This window comes from Tenrec ecaudatus, chromosome 5 (genome assembly GCF_050624435.1).
Source record: "Tenrec ecaudatus isolate mTenEca1 chromosome 5, mTenEca1.hap1, whole genome shotgun sequence".
NCBI classification, from domain to species: Eukaryota; Metazoa; Chordata; class Mammalia; order Afrosoricida; family Tenrecidae; genus Tenrec; species Tenrec ecaudatus.
The window spans coordinates 153,055,296-153,075,891 of record NC_134534.1 but is presented as its reverse complement, the minus strand read 5'-3'; the positions used below and the strand labels follow the sequence as shown (position 1 = coordinate 153,075,891).

General features: G+C 54.3%; 1 protein-coding gene across 3 annotated transcripts in view; it reads left to right on the top strand.

The window, feature by feature from the left end:
* The window catches only part of EEFSEC (eukaryotic elongation factor, selenocysteine-tRNA specific), a 316,447-nt gene that overhangs the window by 262,306 nt on the left and 33,545 nt on the right, over nucleotides 1-20,596 (top strand). For 2 of the 3 annotated variants that reach the window (XM_075550125.1, XM_075550127.1), the window contains exon 6: nucleotides 6,080-6,236. The exons of the other annotated variant lie outside the window; for it this stretch is intronic. In XM_075550125.1, the coding sequence (XP_075406240.1) occupies nucleotides 6,080-6,236 (157 nt within the window). The remainder of the gene's footprint in view (nucleotides 1-6,079; nucleotides 6,237-20,596) is intronic. 3 annotated transcript variants of the gene reach the window in all.

The window sequence follows — 20,596 nt, the reverse complement described above, 5'->3', positions numbered from 1 at the left end:
CCAAACCCTGCTGGGCACTGGGAGCTGGGCCTTGGCACCAGGCCCAGAGCACCCATGCCTGCCACTTCAAGTCCGGAGGCAGCTGGGGTGGTGGGAGAAGGCTCAGTGTGCTCTCCCGCAGGCCCTGGCTGTAACGCAGCAAGCAGCAAAGAGGAATAGTTGGGTTCACTTGGTGACACGTCTGCCTCTGTCTCCTTCATCAGTCTGTCTGGGTCTGCCTATGTCGGGTTCATTTGCTGTACTTCTGGAGGTTAATGTGTGAGGAGGCACTTTTTCCGATCCGGGCCAGGCCGATGTGTTGGACTCAGCCAGATGAGTCTCAAGGCCTAGCAGAGACCTGGCCACTCGCCTGGCCCCGCAGTGCCCAGAGGCCTCCCAGGCAGCAGGCTGGGATGTTTCAGGACCAGCAGGGAGGCTCTTAGAGAGCTCAGTGTGGCTCTGCATTTTGGCAATGCCAATGGGGCCTGCGTCCACCCCGATCTCTCCCGGCCCAGTCTTCAGCTTCTCGGTGCAGGCATGAATCACCTGGCCTCGAGGCTTTGGGCAGGCACCTGTGGGAACCCAGCATAACTAAAGAAACTGAGGGGAGGCTTTCTCCAGATGCCCCGGGGCTTCCTGCCAGCAGAGGTGGGGGTCATGGGGAACGCGCATGACTCATCCAGCAGCAGCAGGCTGGTCTGTGGACCGTCCAGCCACCTGCTGTCTCACGAACAAGGTGTGGTCCGACCTCCCAGGGCCTTCCCTGAATGGGGACTGTGATCTAGTGACTCCAGGGCCATGGGCAAAGCCTTGGCAAGGGACTCAGACTCCCTGTTGCCACTTGGGGTTGATGGTGTCCCTCTCAGTGGCCGACGCTGGCCCAGGGCCAGTGGGACACCTCCGGGACGTGGGTAGGATCTCCCCCGAGCACAGCAGAGTCAGTGGAAGGGCAAGCGTGCTGCTAGATTTGGGGTAGAAGATGGGCAGCCCAGTAACAGGCCAGAGCCCACCCGGGGAGTTCTGCTGGAGCCGAGTCTTGAAGGACAGGAAGGGGCTCGCCTATGGGAACGGGAGCCACGGATTAGAAAGGGCGGTTCAAGGGGCAGCTCTTATTTATGATCACTTTGTATCTTGATTAATTGATCCTTGGTGAGAAGAAGCATACTGACACCTTTTATCTGGAGTTATGAATCAAGTATACTTTCTGCCCAAACTTTTAGGGTAAATGAGACAGGTTCTCTTTCTCAAAACAATCTACCTGGGACCCTTAGCCAAATTCTGGCTTGTTAGGCAGCAGCAAGAAGTCGCTGAGGGTAAGTTGAGACCCAGCCCAGGCTTGGTCAGCCCCACAGGGTGGCCATCAGGGACAGACCTGAGATGGGCAGAAGCCAAGGGCTCCCACCTGAGCCCAGCTCATACTCCGTGACTCCGTGACAACCCCCCTGGACCTCTTGCTGCTGCTGTCCAGCTGCCTACACTGGGCGCTGACAGCTCTGAAGTCCCCCTCCAAGGGATGCGTGTGGAGGTCGTGAGTCCCTGGCCCGACAGGAGCACCAGCTCTAGTCTCTCCCAGGGTGAGCTGGGAGAGGCGATCTTTAACACGCCTGCCTCTCCCCCGTTTGTTTGTCTGGTTAAATTCCCTCTTACACAAAGCAGCACCTTCCTGACTCAAGGGAGCACTCAGTAATTCATCACCTGGCCACTGAACCCTGACTGTGGGCAAGGCATTGTGGGTGGGAAACAGCACCAAGCTAGACCCATGGAACCCTCGGGACCATTGTTTGTATTGTTTCTTTCCTGGTTTCTTGCTGTCTATGGCAAGCGGTAACCGGTTTCTTTTTACAGTAGTACCAATTTTTCATTTAAAAGAATCCTAACGTGAAGTGAACAAAAGAGAGCCTGCTGAGTGCTTTATGTCAAGACCTAGCCGTGGGACAGGGCTTCTACCATCTGGAGCGTGCACTTGGGTCACCAGAAGCCACCAGCCTTCTAGTTGCATGGTGGTGGGAGGAGGTTGGACCCCTCTGCCCTGCCTCTGCCTCTCCTGCAGGTCTCCTGCTCCTCCTGGGCGGAGACTGGCCACCCCTCAGTGGCAGAATCCCGTTGAGATGGCTGGGCCTCCTCCCAGAGCAGGGCTGAGAACACCCTTGAGCCCTTTCCCGAGGCTCACCCTCCACTGTCCCAGCAGCAGGCATGCTGTAGCGCACCACGCTGAGTACAAATGGCAGGCACGGTGCCATGCTTTGCAGCCGCTTTATCTCACTGCAGGCATGGAGGGTTACGCGGGTGGGAGGTGTGCAGCCAGACAACCCAACTCTAGACCCCATACTATAGCCATGACCCAAGCAGCCCTCTTGCTCTACATGTTTGTAGAGTAGAGCAATGAGCCCAGAGTTTAAGGCGTAGAGAGACCAGACCCATCCTCGGCCCAGAACAAATTCCCAGCACTAGGCAGTTTCCGAAAAAGAGAGGGTCCACTTCAAACTGGCACCTGCAGACGAGTGTCATGTGCCCGTTGCATGCTGGATTGGGTGGCTGGGCAGTGCAGAAGACCAGGAGAGAGCCCAGGGTGCATTGGGTTTAGCCATGGGGGGTGCCTGGGTGTTTGGCAGTATTGGGGAGAAAAGGCAGTTGGAGGACAGAACACAAAGGAAAGCTTGTACCAAAGTCAGAGAGCATCCACTCTGGGAGAGGAACAAGGGTCATACTTACCAACAGGAATTGAGCACATGAGCCCACTCTATGGGCCGGGAGGCTGCGGAGGAACCCAGGTGGCAGGAGCTAGACCGGAAGGGGAAGGGAGCGAGAGGGGACAGGCCTGCGGGGACGGGGAGAAGGAAGGAACTTCGGGTGGGATTGAAATTTTTTCCATTTGGTTTTTACCATTTCTCTTTAAACGATTTATTTACTTATTTGTTTATTTATTTAAAAAATCATTTTCTTGAGGGCTCGTACAATGCTTCTCACAATCCATGCATCCACCCATTGTGTCCAGCACATTGGCATATTTGTTGCCATCATCATTCTCAAAACATTTGCTTTCTACTTGAGCCCTTGCTATCAGTTCCTCATTTTATTCCCCTCCCTCTCTGTCCCCCCTCCCTCATGGACCCCTAATAATTTATAAATTATTATTTTGTTGTATCTTATACTGCCCAAAGTCTCCCTTCACCTACTTTTCTTTTGTACATCCCCAGAGAGGAGGTTATATGTAGATCCTTGTCATCGGTTTCCTCTTTCTACCCCACCTTTGCTCCACCCTCCCAGTATTGTCACTCTCGCCACTGGTCCTGATGGGTTTATCTCTTAGATTCCCTGTGTTTCCAATTCCTATCTGTACCAGTGTACATGCTCTGGTCTAGCCGGATTTGTAAGGTAGAATTGGGGTCATGATGGTGGGGCGGGGGTGGGGGGAGAGGAAGCATTTAAGAACTAGAGGAAAGTTGTGTGTTTCATTGTTGTTGTGCTACACCCTGACTGGCTCATCTCCTTCCCGAAACCCTGCTGTAAGGGGATGTCCAGTTGCCCACAGATGGTTCTTGGGTCCCCACTCCGCACTCCCCCTCATTCACAATTATATGATTTTTTTTCCTTGATGCCTGTTACCTTATCCCATCGACACCTCATGATCACACAGGCTGGTGTGCTTCTTCCATGTGGACTTTGTTGCTTCTGAGCTAGATGGCTGCTTTTTTATCTTCAAGCACATTGGCATATTTGTTGTCATAATTCTCACAACATTTGCTTTCTACTTGAGCCCTTAGTATCGGCTCCTCTTTTTTTTTCCCCTTCCTCATGAACCCCTGACAGTTTTTAAATTATTATTTTTTCATGTCTTACACTGACCGATGTCGCCCTTCACCCACTTTTCTGTTGTCCATCCCCCTAAGAGGGGCTTATATGTAGATCATTGTAATCAGTTCCCCATTTCTCCCCGCACCTTCCCCTTCCCCTTCTGGTATCACTACTCTCATTATTGGTCCTGAGGGGTTTATCTGTCCTAGATTTCCTGTGTTTCCCGTTCTTATCTGTACCCGTGTACATGCTTTGGTCTAGCCAGATTTGTAAGGTAGAATGGGGGTCATGATAGTGTGTGGGGGGAAACATTAAAGAACTAGAGGATAGTGGTATGTTTCATCAGTGCTGTATTGTACCCTGACTGGCTCGTCTCCTCCCCACAACCCTTCTGTAAGGGGATGTCCAATTTTCTAGATGGGCTTTGGGTCTCTACTCCACGCTCCCCCTCATTCACAGCGATATGATTTTTTTTGTTCTGGGTCTTTGATGCCTGATACCTGATCCCATCGACACCTCATGATCGCACAGGCTGGTGGGCTTATTCCATGTGGGCTTTGTTGCTTCTCAGCTAGATGGCTGCTTGTTTATCTTCAAGCCTTTAAGACCCCGGATAGCTGGGCACCATCAGCTTTCTTCACCACATTTGCTTATGCACCCATTTTGTCTTCAGCAATTGTGCCCAGAAGGTGAGCATCACGGAATGCCAGGTTATTAGAACAAAGTGTTCTTGCATTGAGGGAGAACTTGAGTTGAGGCCCAGTGTCCGTCTACCTTAATACTTACATATGTACATGCCTGTATTTAGACCTCTATAAATGCCCATTTGCCTCATATTGCTTTCCTCTATTTCCTTTTATTTTCCTCTTGTCCCACTATCATGTTCAGCCTTCATTCGGACTTCAGTAATTCCTCTCAGTTACATTGCCCTTGTTCAAACCCTACCAGGCATCCTACACCCTCCTCGCCATCAATTTTAGATCACTTGTTCGCTTGTCCCTGGGTTTGTTAACACCCACTCCCTTTCCCCTGCCTCACCGTCTCCCATGTCCCCTAGAACCATTGGTTCAGTTGTTTTGTCCTCCAGATTATTTATCCCGCCAATCTTATCTAGATAGACCTGCAGAGACAATAAAATGCCCCAAAATAAGACAGAGCAAGCAGTAGTGTGGTAGCAGGCGCAGATTGGAGGGCATTGCTCATCCAGGGTGGGTTGAGGGGGAATAGCAGGTGGGGCCGTGGCAGGTATGAGCCATGATGCTCTTCCCACTGCCCCATCTCCCTCCCCCTCTGCTCCCTCCCCGAAGGGCAGGCATCAGGAGGGAGACTGTCCCATGCCCAGTCCCCCCTCCCAAGTACAGCCCCATGAGAGAAGCCCCAAGGTAAACACACAAGACAGAATTGACAGAATCGGGACTGTGTCAAGTCAACACTGTCATGCACACATGTCCTCCCTTTGATCTTGGCCATTCACAGGGCAGGGATGATGAGAGAGCAAAGGTCCAGCAGGAGGGCTGGCCATGGGGACACACAGTTGGGGCGGAGGCGTGCTGTCTGGGAGCCTGAGATAGGCTCTTGGGGGAAGCAGGAAGACCCAGAGGGGGCTCTGAGCAGGAGAGCGGCTAGCCAGGGAAGCGCCTCCAGGCCCAGAGTGCAGGCACGGACAGGGCTGAAGCCAGAAGCCAGATTCTCAGCAGAGCCTTGTAGGCCAGAGAGAGGAGACCCGGCTACTCGCCTGGGAGTCGGCCTCCCTCTCTGGCCTTGGTTGGTCACCAGGAGAGGGTAGACAAATGGTGTACGGGCAAGTTCTCCGGCAGGTGAGATGAAGGACAGCTCAGGAGTGGGGCACTGTCATCCAGGGTGTGCGGGCATGGTCTCCAGCAGGTGAGATGAAGGACCGAGGGACAGCTCAGGAGTGGGGCACTGTCATCCATGGCATTGGGCTCAAGCCTATCCCTGCTCCCATGAGCGCTGGACCTGGAGCAGATTCCAGAACCCTGCAGTGTTCCCTTTCCTTGTGTGCACTGGAGGAGAGGACCCACCTGCAGAGTTGCTAGGAGAGTTGGATACTGAATGAAGCACGGGGCGGTGGCCCAGCCCGTGGTCAGTGTCCCATTAGCAGCAAGAGTCAGTGAAGTTGACTGCCTCGCCCTGTGTGTCATTACCTGTAAGATGGAAAGGAGCCTCCTCCACCTCTGTGGGGCATGGCTGGAGGTGGGGAGGGGGCTGATGGGAGGGATGGAGCTACTGTGCTTTTCCTGGCAGGCACTGACATCCCTTTCCCCGGGCGGGTGTGTGGGCACAGGTGATAGACGACTACAGTGTGATCGGCCGCTCCCTGTTCAAAAAGGAGACCAACATCCAGCTCTTCGTGGGGCTCAAGGTGCATCTGTCCACCGGGGAGCTGGGGGTCATTGACGGGGCCTTCGGCCAGAGTGGCAAGTTCAAAGTCCACATCCCTGGTGAGTGCAGTTGCTTTCTTCTTGTTCTCAGGCACTGGGCAAGGGAGGCAGAGATGGGGGCGGGTCATGGCCAGGGCAAGGTAACACTCCTAGGCTGATGGCGGAAGCTCAGATCTCTTCTCCCGTTTGGCTGGCATGCAGGGCTTAGCCCACATGGCACCATGGCCTCTGGTACCATTGGTATGTGGCCACAAGGCTGTGTGGGTCCTAGGTCGAGCCAGGCCTGAAGGTCAAGACCAGTACGCAAGCCAAAGCCAGGGGCCGAGCTTGCATTCCCGGTGCCCTTTGGTTCCTCCAGTGTCACATCAGATGAGGTGCTCCACTTCTCTGGGATGGAGGGTGGCAAGATCAGTTACATGGGTGGCTCAGGGAAGGGTGTGAGTGAAGGAACCCACCGAGGGCCTGCACTGCCTTGGGGCCACCAGAACTGCCTGCAATGCGTGTACCCCTCTCTCTTGCCCACTGGAGACGGTTCTGAGTCCCCTGTTGTCTGTCATGGGCACGTGATGCCGGCATGACACGGTGGCCCTCTGACTGGAGGCAGAGCCTGGTGCTGCCCATCAGCACATCTCAGCCCACGCTTGGTGCTCTGCCCACTGCAGGTCATGCTCCCCGAGAGGGCAGTGTGTTCTGGGGCCCCTGACAAGTGTGGCACCCAATGAAGGGCTGATTCAGGGCCTGTGGATAGACAGCTCCCTGGGGAGTGCACAGTGAGCCAGGTTGGGCACCTGCTGATGGAGACAAACCTCTGGATCTCTGTACTTCACTCATTCATTCATCTGGGGGTAGAAAGCGGTGACTCAGTAGGTATATGACAAATCAGGTAACAACTTGTACTGTTGAGAAAACCTGGCAGGGACAGGGCAAGAGTATGACTGGCTAAACTAACCAGAGACAGCTCTTTGAAGACGTACCTGTGGGTTATGAACCTGACTGAAGGGGAGGAAGCCATGCGGAAGTCTAAGGGAGACATGCTTCAGAAAGAGGGATAAACTGACATGGAGGCCCTGAGAGCCTTTGAGGTGTTGGAGCAGTGGGTGCTATTGTGCCCTGAGCACTGGGTGGGGTCTGCCCTGTAGTGCCTGGCAGCCACGGTAAGGATGGGGGCCCGGTCACGTCTTTATGCAGTGCACTGGGACCCACCATCTGTGATGAGAATGTTCACACACAGAATGAAATAGAAAGAAGGTTCCGGGGAGTAGCCACATGCCCACCACCTAGGTTCCCACAGCGCTTAACTGTCTAACACGTTCATTCTCGCATTGGCACGCCCTGTGCTGCACTGCACAGCGCTGCAGGACTCTAGGTTTCACTCTGTGTAGGATGGCCATAGGGGAATAATGGTTTATCACCTCCTGGGTAACTTTCCCTGAAGCCAGGGTTGTGTTCAGGTTCCGCCCAGGAAGCGGGAATCCCAGCTACTGGGCTACGCACCTCCACTCTCCTGAAGCCTTGCCTACCCCAGGCATCGCACGCAGGAAGACATTGATACTCAGAGGCCTTCCTAGACCCTCCCAGGGGCTCTGGAGATGGGATGGATGGTGGGGGGGCTGCAATCCCCATTTCAAAGGGCCTCATCTCCTATCCTTCCCTAGTCATCACCAGGAACCTTTGTGAAGCCCAGAGCCACAGAGGGGCTCCACCGGATGCCCTGCACTCACCAGGTGTGGCTTTCCAGGTAGTAGGAGCTCCTGGCCCTTCCATTGGGCCAGAGGTGCAGGGCCCCACCAGAGGGCTGGTCCCCAACTAGAGCTGAGCTGCCAGAGGACTGGCTCAGTGTCACGGTCACAGGACCCTGCCCCAGATCCTGCGGCCCTCGCCCCGCCAAGGAAAAGGCTGTCTTGGAGTTGATAGGATCAGGCTGACCTTCTCAGCTCCCCTTCCTCCAAGCCAAGGCATACCTGGGTTTTCCCAGAGCAGGCCAGAATCCAGAGGAATCTTGCTGGGGGACCCCTCACTCAGGGAGAGGGGTGGGGAGGGGGGAGCGATGGCATGACACTCCTGAAGTCAGCTCAAGTTCACATTCCTTTCTTATGTCAGTGTTGCCTTTTTAATAGGTCTGCTTCCTGTTTGTGGTTTTTAAGCTTTTTATTAACTATAACTGGTCCAGTCCTTTCATCCTACCCCCATCTTCCCTTCCTCCCTAACCCTCCCCCCCCTCCACTTTCCCCGCATCGCCTGCTCGTCTCTTCCTGTGGATCCCTTCCATGGGGTCACGTCTGACCTTTCTGGAGAGCTTTTCTTGTGAAGGAGCCTTTCGTGAAGCAGAGACCCCAGGGCTGGGCAAGGGGAGGAGCCTGGCGCACTGCGGGGCTGCACACGGGCTGGGGCTGTGCAGTTGAGGGCCAATGAGGTGGGAGGGAAGGAGGCTGCTTGGGGCAGAGTGCCACCCGCGGTGGGCCTTGTGCCGTGGGAACATGGGGTCAAGAGCTCCCTGGAGTTTTCCCACATCTGTCCCTAACACCTGGTGCTCCCTCAGGCCAGCAGGGCCATGCCAGTGTGGACGAGGCCAGGCGGCAAGTAGTAGCCAGTGAGGGGGCATTTGCTCCTTGTGGGATGTAGGTCCAGTAATCTTCATTTTTCCTTTTAATATATTTAAATTCTACTTTCAGAAGTGTGCACAGCAAAGTAGGTTCTTTTTTAAAAAAATAATTTTATTCGGGGCTCGTACAATTCTTATCACAATCCACCCATACATCCATTGTGTCAAGAACATATGTACATTTGTTGCCATCACCATTCTCAAAACATTTGCACTTAATATCTGCTGCTTATTTTCCCACTCCCCCCTACCTCATGAACCCTTCATCATTCATAAATTATTATTATTTTATCATATGTTACACTGTCCAACGTCTCTCCCTGCCTTGTTCTTTGCTGTCCATCCCCCAGGGAGGAGGCTATATGTAGATTCTTGTAATCAGTTCCCCCTTTCTATACCACATTCCACCCTCCAGGCATCGCCACTCTCACCACTGGTCCTGAAGGAGTCTGTCCTGGATTCCCTGTGTTTCCAGTTGCTATCTGTACCTATGTACATCCTCTGGTCTAGCCAGATTTGTAAGGTAGAATTGGGATCATGTTAGTGGGGGGGAGGAAGCAAAGCAGGTTCTTATGTGGCAATTTCTACCCATGCTGTTCAGTTTGATTACGCTGGTCACATGGTCCCGGTGTTCTCGCCCTGTCTGCTGAGCAGTTCTCGCTGGCCCCTCTCACAGACCCTACCCAGCTCATCTGTGCTCTTGAGTGGACACTAAAGGTTGGAGATCTGTTGGCAATTTGGTCTTCTAGGGATGCGGTGTTTTGAATGAGTGTGCTTTATAAGCTAACCTATGAGTTAGCTAAAAGGTGACTTCAGGTGCTGGTTTTGCTTCCAGGCTAAAAGAATATCTCAGGGCAGTTGACTTGACGTTGGGATTCCTCCTGTCTCAGTGGGTCCAATCCATCTGGATTTTTGGAAAATGTGGCACTCAGTTCCACATTTTTCTCCCTTCCCATCAGGATCCATCTTCTGTTGCCCTGATCCAAACACATGGAATTGTTAGCTGGGCACCATCTGGTTCTTAGGATTTCAGGGCAGAGGCGGCCATGTGCACATAGATAATTAGTTCTTAGACTGAGTCCTTCTCTGAGTCTTCACATACTTCTTTCTCTTGAGCTCCAGATAAGTAGCGCTCAATAGTTGTATCTTAAATGGCTGCCCTTGTAAGCTGTCGCGACTCCCAATTGCTACTCACCAGCCATGACCGTGAGGAACTCTGAGATCCTGGTGCTGAGCCTAGCCTTAGGAGAGCTGTCTGTGACGTGTCTAAAAAGTATCTGTCACTGCGCCCCATGTGTTTTATTGCGTATATATGAAGAGACTTAAAGAAGAACAGTCGAGTCAAAAAGTATTGCTGCAGAATGGGAAACCTCTCATGAAGCAAAAATATTCACAGGTGGGACTTGTTTCTTGGCACACCCTCCATCTCGGTCTGAAATGTTCCCGTTGCTCTAACCCTTCCCCAGAGAATGTTGCTCTTCGGTTTACATCAGTTCATAAGGACAGCTTTGGCATGCTCCAGGGATTTAAATTGTGTCCCTTTGAAATGTTCTTCGAGTTTGAGGAGCATAAAGAGGCCTGGAGGAGCAAAATCAGGGCTGGAGAATGAATGGGGCTAGGTTTCCCAACACAGTGTTTTTAGAACAGCCCTTGCTACTCAAAGATGAGGGGGTGCAGGGGTGGGAGTGCAGGGGGGTACAGGGGTGGGGTGCAGGGGTGGGGTGTAGGTGTGGAGTGTGGGGGGGTGAGGTGGTGGAATTCCTTAGTGGTCTTTTTCTCATCAGTGCAGTTTTCAATTTTTAAAACCTTCTTCCTAATATGTCCTTGTGGTCATCCTATATCTTTCCAGAAAAAAAAATCTAATAAGATTACCCCTTTGAAATACAAATGAACCCAGTCACCATCACTGTGAGAGATAGGCTGTGTGTCCACTTGACTGGGACCAGGGTTTTCAGTCATTTAGCAGAAACCCCCACCCTTCCGTGAGGGGATCTACCACAATGTAATCAACTCTATGAGCACCCAGCAGCTACGGTGGGGAGCCGCCCCTCAGTAGGTCACAGCCTCGAGGCTTTTGGAAGAAAGCTCACCTCTCTTGGAGCTGGATCCTGCACCTGGTTCATCGACCTCTTGCCATCTTGCCTGCCAGCCTCAGGAGCCATCCGTGGCCTGCTGACTTTGGACTCCTTTGAGTTTGTGTCCACCAGCCTGTGGGCTTCCTGGCTTGTCAGCCCCTGCACGCTACATGTGTTAGGAGCAGCCTCCCTCCAGCTTGCCATCTGACCCGCAGACTTGAACTGGACTGGACTGGACTGGACTTACCACTTCTACAACTAGTGGTCTCTCCAGCTGTTTTCCAAAAACAAACAAGAGAAAAAAGGCCACATAAAGGAACTCATTTCACCACAGTCCTCCTTGGTGAAGTGTCTTATCACATTCTTTCCCCATCTTTAAACCAGGCTGTTTGTCATTTTTGTTGCTGAAGCATAGGAAGTTTTATTTATCTTTGGGAAATTAGACCCTCATGTTGTTCCCAGAGACTTCCTCCCAATCTGTAGGTCATGCCTTTACACGACTGTGACCCATAGCGGTTTGCAACCCCTGGTGGAGTTTTAGGAAGGACACTGGTCCTCGGTTCAAGAGTCACAGCTGAAAGATAAAATGCAAATCATCTGTTTCCTAGAGCACGGACATGGACCGGAGAGGCAAGCATCTTGACGAAGGTCCATGCTTCCCGGAAGGTGCGGCTGGGGCTCAGAGGGTTGCAGGGAGGGCTGCCTCCTTCCTGGCACCCCATAAGCCTTGTCAAAAACTTGTGGGGATGGGTGGGGGTGAGTTGGAAGGCCCTTCATCTACCTTTCTGCTCCCCAAGGGAGGTCACCTCCATCTGTGACGCTTGGGAGGATGAGAGGCACTCTGCCAGGGGCGTGAGGAGCCTGCATCTCCGAGAAGTGCAGATAATATTAGTGGACTCCGCTGCTCACAGGAAGGTTGAGCTTGAACCCACCCGAAATGCCACGGAAGAAAGGTCTGGTGATCTCTGAAAAATCACCCATTGCTAACCTGCGGAGCACAGTGCTCCTCTGACAGACGTGGGGTCTAGTTGGAAGCCACTTCCAGACACCACTGAGGTTTCTCCAGACAGGTTCTCCTGTCCACCACATGGTGTCCATTCTGTAGTTTCCTGCTACGTGCCTCTAAATGCCCTGGGCTGTGCCAGATGCTCATGGTGGTTAGCCTGGCCCTCGGGGCAGTCTAAAGAGTTGGCCTTGCCATCTCCATCCAACAGTGGGGGCTCTGAGCATGAGGCTTCTGTCCCAGATCATCCCCGGCACTCACCGTCGCACATTGTCCCCTTTACTGTCTCTCCATCTCAGGCTGAGAGGCAGGACAGCAGCTCTAGCCAGCCACTCTCCCCACCTCTCACCTTCCACGTTTGAGGACGTCAGGGGGGAGGGGGGGAAGAGCCTTGTGAGGAGTGCTGGGGACTTGTCTCTCAGGACAACCATGAGTCACTGCTTATTCACACCTTCTCGGAAGCACCGCCTTGCCATGCGATGCGTGCCTGGACAGGAGGTGGCAAGCCTTTTGGAGAGCTCAAACTACCAGTAGATGGCACAGCTCCCCGTTGGTGCTCCTGAGCCGGCAGATCTGGGCAGAATAGGAGTGGGTCTGTCTCAGCAGCTGACAGGTGACCTGCAGCACTTACAGCCCGCATCCCCCTCACCCCCCGTGTCCGCTAGGATTGCTGCTCGCTTTGGCACACAGAGCTGACTGGTGGGGCGTCGTTGAGAGAAGTCTCAGAGCAGCAGGGGCAGAAGACTTCAGCCCACCGAGGGCCCCGATCAGCCTGCACACCCCGTCCCGAGTGCCAGTGCCTCTGCCCAGGTGCCTGTGGTCCTGCAAGAAGATAGGCGCTCTAGCCCCAGTGCCGGTGCCTCTGCCTCTGGGTACTGTCTTAGGTCGGGTTGACCAGAGAAACAAATCCAATGACACTCATCTATGTGTAAGAAAGACCTTTAGATCAAGAAGCAATTTTGCATCCATAAAACATCCCCGCCCAGTCTGACTCGAGTCCTTCAGTGTGGTACTGGTCTGTAAGTGAGTCTGAAGACTCACGCAGCCAGATGCAGCGATGCCAGATGCAGGAAGGTCACAGGGCACTGGTGCAGTCACGTGGACCCCAGGTCCATGGAAACAGGGCAGGGCTCCAGCAGCTTCCTGGGCGGCCACCAAGCAGGAAGGTGCAGGCAAGCAGAGAAAGAAGGGAGAGGTTCCCAGAGTCCTTCTTATGAGAAGGCCACGCCCACAAGGAGGCAGGTCACTCTGTGACCTGACGGACAGTGGATACCATCCCTGCACTCTTCGACGTCTCCAAGTGTGCGAGAGGTGATCTGACTATCACACGCATCCAGAGCGCAGTGTCGGTCAAGCTCGGTGCTGCTGGTTGCCGGCGAGTTGGCTGTAAGGCATGACAACCCAGATAGAAGAGAAGGGCACGCCGTGTGGTCCGTGGCATGTTTGGGTCCATTGGGCGGCCACTGTGTATTGGGAGAACTTTCCCACCTGGGGCATCACTTTCAGCCTGGCATCAGGCAGTTGTGAAAACAGAGGTCTAGGGCCCTGCTAATTTGCATCGAAGCTTATCAGGTTTGAATGATGCCTCCTCCCTCTATTGTGGACCAGCCTCCTGAACTTCAGGGACCGGTTTGTCTCCTGTCGGATGAGCCTGCACTTCCCGGTCATGGGCAGCAGGAGAGGTAGTGGTGGCAGCAGCCCTAGGCCACACGTGCCATCCCCGCTCCCAGGCACTCTGACTGCCCCATGGTGGCAGAGAGGAGGGAACTGAGCCAGCAGTGTCCCACGCCTGAGTGCACTCCACTGAAACCCTGCTGAGCTTGGTGCTTTCTTGTGCAGGGATGCTGTCGGCCCCATGGCGATGCTTGTAAAATGTAGCTCCTTTCTGCGGATGTGGGAGAAGCCAGTTCCAGCCCTTCTGCTCAGTCGGACTCTGCTGGGTGGCACCTGGATGGGAGGGGTTCTGAGTAGGATCTCAGGCTGCCCTGCTTCCCACCGGGGTTCTGCGTCTCTGCCCCATGCCACATTCGAGTTCCAGGCTTGACTCACTCTTGCCATTTCAGTCATGGTTTGTCACACTGAAGCAGGTCCTTATGTAGAACAGTGACAAAGCAAACAAGCGAAGGTGTCAGGGGACTAGACTGTGTTGGAACTAGACTAGGCAGGTGCACGAAGGGCTGTGAGAGTCACTCCTGCTCTCTGCAAGTCCCCACGCAGGGCCAGGCACCCCAGAGACATCCCCCCACAGGCGGTCTCGGCCTCTCCAAACCTCCCAGAGCGGTGGTCTCCTCATTGCAAGGCAAGCTCCACAAGCTCCAGCTGAGGCACAGGCACCGCGATGGGGAGGCAGAGACCTCCAGGGGACGTCCCTGTCGAAGCAGCAAAAGCACAGACCAGCAGGTCACCACCGTCCTCATGGGCCTCAGCACCAAGGAAGGAGAGGTGGTGCCTGAAGTGGAGAGTCAGGCAGACTCCCTAGGGAAGTAACCAGGTGGGGGGTTTGGAGGAGGCATGGGTGAAGCCTTGGAATCATGTCCAACACTCCCCAGAACCCTGGCTGGGGTCAGGCCGACCTCACACAGCCTGAGTTGGGGAGCAAAAGAAACAGTGGACCATGAGCTGGGGCCCCAGAACCTGGCTTGGGAGCATCATTTCATGCACTCCTGTCATCCTGCCCTAGGGGAGCCCCTACCCGCTCTGAGCTGGCTCCGAGGCTCTGTGTGCTGAGAACCCTGCTCCCCACAGTCTCCATGCAGCCTGCAGGAGCAAGGGGGCCTGGGCCCTGCCTCCCGAATCTGGGGCACCCTCACCTTTTCCCCAGGACAAACCAGAGCCTCTGCCCTCACTTGCTTTGTTTCCCTTGGCTGTTTATTGAGCCCCGTGTGTGCCCACCCTGCGGAGGTACTGATGTGGGGCCAGAGATGAAACTGCCTTAGGAGTAAAGGGGGTGGCCTCTCGATGTGGGAGCACCATCAGGATGGGTGGCGGCAGGCCACTCCTTCACGGGAGTCCACTTCTTCAGTGTGAATGTGGGAGTGGCCATGCAGACTCTCAGGGAAGTCGGCAGAACGGGATCCTGGACTCCCGGCAAAGAGCGCCCTACATCACATCTGAGGCAGGCACCCAGCCAACAATTGCAGGACTATGTGCTGCTGTCCTCCACCAGGAGCCCATCCTCACCCACAGCCCTCCCAGATACCCACCTATTGGCATTAGCTCACGAGTCCCTTGAGCCCTGCTCACCTCTGTCCCTGCCACGCAACCTGGGCATGGAGACCGCATGGCTGCAGCCCCCGCAACACTTCCCCTGGGCTGCTGGCAGGAGAGAGGCAACCCCTCCCTAACAGAGGCTGGTCTTGGCCTTGGGCCACCCAGGGATGGAGCTCGGAGGCCGGTGCCCTGGCCAGAAGGAAGGGTGGTCCATGTCTTTCCTGATTGAAAACCAGGCAGAGCAGGAACCGCTGCCCCTTGGTCTGAGCAGGCCCAAACGGTTCTCTTGGACCCACGGGGTGGGGGCAGCAAGAGGTTCTGGCTTTGTCGGGGAAGTACCTTCTGCCCCTGGGTGGCCAAACTGCCACGGTTTCAGGCTGTGTACGGAGGTGCAGCTCTGGGTAGTTTTGTGAGGACCAGGGCCGGATTGTGCCTCTGCTGTGCATAGTCCATGTTCCCACCTGTGGAGGGAGCCAGGCAAGTCACTCCTGGGGGAAGCACTGCGGTTTGGAGTGGCGGCCAAGTCTGAAGCAATGTGAGATGGTCACCAGAGGAAGCAGATGGCCCGAGGGCCGGGGCGGGAGCTCCCCATGAGAACTGTCCGTGGTGCGCAGTGTGAGCGCCGGGATGGGATGGGATTGGATGGGATGGGATGGGATGGGATGGGATGGGCCCAGCAGTGACCACGCAGCAGGCGGGGTGGGACTAAGCCCAGGCAGCTTGGGACGTACCGGTTCCCTGTCCACTCCCTCCTCCTCAGTGACCTTCAACAGCTTCCACGTGGTCATGTGCTGTGTTCGATGCCGCACTCCGCCCTGGCACAGAGGCTGGAATAGATGCTCCCGGCCAGGTGTCCAGGTGTTCGGGTGTGTCAACCTCCTGGGGTTCTAGAAGGGTCACTGGGGGCACAGTACCTGTGATCCTTGCCCCTTACAGACTGCCTGGGAGACAGCTTCGCACCGAGCATTTGTATCTTGCAGGCTGTCATGGGGCTCTGTGCGGCGGGGTCTTGGGGATGTTGCCTTGGTGGTGATGGGGAGCAGCAGGGAAGCAGGGGCAGGAACTCTGCTCGGAAGAGGCCTGTGCCTTCCAGAACAAAAACAGCAGACACCTCAGTGTGGGGCCGTGCCCCAGGTGCAGAGCCAGCTGCAGGTTCGTCCGCCGCAGGACTGAGCTCTCTTCTCCCTGGCTTCGGCCACCCTGTGCGGAGTGCCCAGTGGATGCCAGGGGCTGGCAGCTGTGTCGACACCGCCATGGGAGGTTGTCTCATGGTGTCCGCATGGAGCTCTGGGGGCCGATGTGCCCTGCACCCCAGGCCCCTCCCAAGACCCAGACTGCCCTCCTGGGAAGGGGTATCAGAGTAGACAGAGTGAACCAGGGCTCACAGTGCCATAGCACCCTGCAGCAGAGGCTAACAAAATGCTGGCGGGGGGAGGAGGGGGCGCAGTCAGGAGCTCCGGGGGAGGGGTCCAAGATGGGGCCAGAGGCAGGGCAGGGAAGGTCGTGGGACCACACATAGTGCAGAATTTGGGTTGTGTCCACGTGCTTTGGGGCATTTTGTGAGGCTGCGGAGAGGCTGCTGGGAGAGCAGGAAGCCGGGGCTGGGAGGGGCTGAGTACTGCGGGAGCAGAATGGTGACCCCCACCCGGGGGCCTTGCCAGGCTCTGGTCATGACCTGTGTGTGCACAGCGTATTTGGAGGAGCATACGGAGGAGCTGGCACGGCCACCAGCTGGACCATGGAGGCCTCGTGGACGGCGCCGGGCTTATGGGATGAAGTCTACACTCGAGATATCTGTGGGCGGCCAGCAGGGCCAGGAGGTTGTGCCGGCTGCAGGGAAGGGGGTGGCAGGACTTCGAGGAGAACACTGACGCTGTGGCCCAGGAGTGGGGGTGGGGAGGGGGGGCACGCAGCAAACGGGGCTTTGGGAGGCAAGAGGCCCGGAATGGGCATGTCTTTACTTGACTGGCCATCCTGACAGTGAGTCCTTATTCAAGGGCTTAGGACCGGGTGCTGGCGTCAGTCGTCTTCCCACGCTATAGGTAAGGAATAAGTCTCAGAAATAAGGCTGCAAGAAGAGCTCCGTTCTCCACCTGAAGCGTGACCCACCACCGCGGCACCTGCCTCCCTTGGCCCCATCCTGGCTCTGCCAGAGGCCTGGTCAGCCCACCTTGCCAATCACACCCCTGGCCCTGGTGCTTCCCCCACCCTCTTCAGAGGCCCCCCTGACCAGCGCCACAAGCTCTGAGGCCGTGGGGGCTGAGAGCTGAACACTCGAATATCAGCCACCATGTTTCGTTGCCACCGGACCCTCCAGCTCTGCCTCACTGTTTTCTGGGTGGGAGGTAGAGCGGGGTCTCGGGCCTCCCATGGAGCACTGCTCTTGCCACCTCAAGGGCCTGAGACTGTGGTTCTCCTACCCTGGGCTGGGCCCCTGGGGTGCCTCTGGCCCTGCCCACTGGGTCCAGTCTCCTGCAGAAGGTCACTGGGCCACTTCCTGTCTCCAGCTGCTGTAGGTCACAGCTGATTAATGACCACATTGGGCTTCAGGAAGTGCAATCTGTACAAGCAGGGAATTAAGCTTTCTGTTTTGTTTTTCAAAAGAAGAGAACCAAAAAAGCACTACCGCCCGCCCGTCCAGGTCCCTTTCTGAGAGGGAACTGCTCCGTGCCGGTCCTTGCATGCACTGCCAGGACCCTCTGGGCACTGAGATGTTCGGCCTCAAGGTGACTGTCGTTGAAAGGCCCCAGCAGAGCTGGAGGTGCCACACCTTTGACTTGTCCGCCCTGGGGTGCAGAAGTGAGGTGCCACCAGAGAGCGTGGGCCTTGCTGTCCGCCAGGCCTGAGATGGAATCTTGGCTACAATACGTCAGTCTTTCTGAATTTCTGTTACCTCACGTGTAAGGGGGGACCTTTTTGATGGTTTTCCTTCCCGACCCTTTGGGAAAGTTTAACAGAAAGATTGAAAGAAGGGTTCATTTGCATCCATTTGGATTTGACAGTTGTTAGCAGCTACCAGTGTCTTGTCTATGACGGGGGAGGGGGGGGTGTCTTTGGTATACCAGTCACTGAAGTGCATAACCATTGCCAAATATCTCCTGGGGGCAGAGTGGCCCTGACTGAGAATTCTTAGCCTAAATAAGCAGGAAGCCAGTGATGGTGGGTCCTCAGGGAAGGGACATAGAGAGGCAGTGATGGGGCCAGCTATACAAATGTAGCTGGGCTGTGAGGGGGGAGGGGCAGGCTGGCAGATAGTGACCAGGTGCTGTTGAGCGTGCCAGAGCCAGCTGGGAGGCCCATGGGTGGCACTGTGCTCGTTCTTCCTTGTGGTCTCCGTTCCTTCTGGGAGCTCTTCGTGGGTGCTGGGGAGAAGGCAGGACACCTGGACCAGGGACCCCTGAGACATGGAGCCAACTGTGTTCCCTGTATTTTCACCATTGACAAAAATGTGGCAATGTCTGAATTCCTCATCGAACTTCCCAAGGGGAGAGAATTCAAGTTCCTTGTCGCCTGGCTGAGTTTTATGAGCTGGAAGCCCAGCATACCTCCCCAATCAGCCATCCCTCCCAAAGCATTCTCCACTTCCCTGCTGGGTTCAGAAATGTGTTGCCACAGTCACACAGAACTCACCGGCCACACTCAAGACTGTGGAGGTTATTAGGGAAGGAGCAGGTAAGGGCTCAGGTTCAGGAATAACTTAGGCCATTTATTAGATCAGGACAGCTTCTTCTCAGCCGTGTCCACAGGCAGGCCTCTGTCTGACCTTGGCTCAGACAAGTGTTAAGCTGTAAAGCTCTTTAACACCACCAGGAAGTACCTGGAGACACCCCAATACACCAGCAAACTTCTTACTCAAAGGCATTCAGCCATCTTGCTCCATGTGTCCACCCATCCACTGTAGCCACCACGCTTTATGGGCCTGGAAGGCCACCCACGCCAGTCTCCTGCTGCTTCTGATGCCATTTCTCTGCCTCGACTTCTTGCTATCTCATGCTATCTCTGATGTTGTAGTTCTATTTCCTGGGTCTAGGAAGGTCTCAGCACAGGAGCCCTGGATTCAGGGCTGGGAGAGAGGGAAGTGGGGGGAAAGGAAGTGGGGTTAACCAACCCAGGGACAAGGGAACAACAAGTGATCCAGAATTAGTGGCAAGGAGGGTGTAAGAGGCCTGGTAGGGATTGATCAAGGGCAATGTATAACTGAGAGGAATTACTGAAACCCAAATGAAGGGTGAGCATGATAGTCGGACAAGAGGAAAGTAAAAGGAAATAGAGGAAAGAACTAGGAGACAAAGGGCATTTATAGAGGTCTAAATACAGGAATGAACATATGTAAATGTATATATGAAGATGTGGAAATAGATCTATGTGCATATATGTATAGGTTTAGTATTAAGGTAGCAGATGGACATTGGGCCTCCACTCAAGTACTCCCTCAATGCAAGAATACTTTCTTCTATTAAACTGGCATTCCATGAGGCTCACCTTCTTGACACCATCGCTGAAGACAAAGCTGGTGCATAAGCAAATGTGATCATAAAACTGTTGGTGCCCTGCTATCAAAAAATATAATGTCTAGGGTCTTAAAGATTTGAAGGTAAACGAGCAGTTCAGAAGCAACAAAGCTTACATGGAAGAAGCACACCAGCCCGTGTGATCATAAAGTACCAAAGGGACCAGTTATCAGGCATCAAAGAACAAAAAATCATATCATTGTGAATGAGGGAGAGTGCAGAGTGGGGACCCAAAGCCCATCTGTAGGCAACTGGACATCTCCTTATGGAAGGGTTGTGGGGAGGGGATGAGACAGTCAGGGTACAGTGTAGCAATGGTGAAAAATACAACTTTCCTCTAGTTCCTAAATCCTTCCGCCACCCCCACCCCAACTATCATGATCCCAGTCTTCCTTACAAATCTGGCTAGACCAGAGGATATACACTGGTATAGATAGCAACTGAAAACACAGAATCCAGGGCAGATGATCTCTTCAGGACCAGTGGTGTGACTGGCAATACCAGGAGGGTGGAGGGTGGGGTAGAAAGGGGGAACCGATTACAGGGATCTACATATAACATCCTCCCTGGGAGATGGACAACAGAAAAGTGGGTAAAGGGGGAGATATCAGACAGTATAAGATATGACAAAATAATAATAAATTATCAAGGGCTCATGAGGGAGGGGGAAAATGAGGAGCTGATGCCAGCGGCTTACGTGGAGAGCAGATGTTTTGAGAATGATGAAGGTAACGAATGTACAAATGTGCTTTCTACAATTGATGTATGTATGGATTGTGATGAGTTGTATGAGTCCCCAATAAAATGATTTTTTTAAATTATCAAGGGTTCATGAGGGAGGGGGATGCAGAGAGGGAGGGGGAAAATGAGCTGATACCAAGGGCCCAAGTAGAAAGCAAATGTTTTGAGAATGATGATGGCACAAATGCACAAATGTGCTTGACATGATGGATGGATGGATTGTGATAAGAGTTGTGTGAGTCCCTAATAAAATGATTGAACAATAAAAAAAGCAAGGC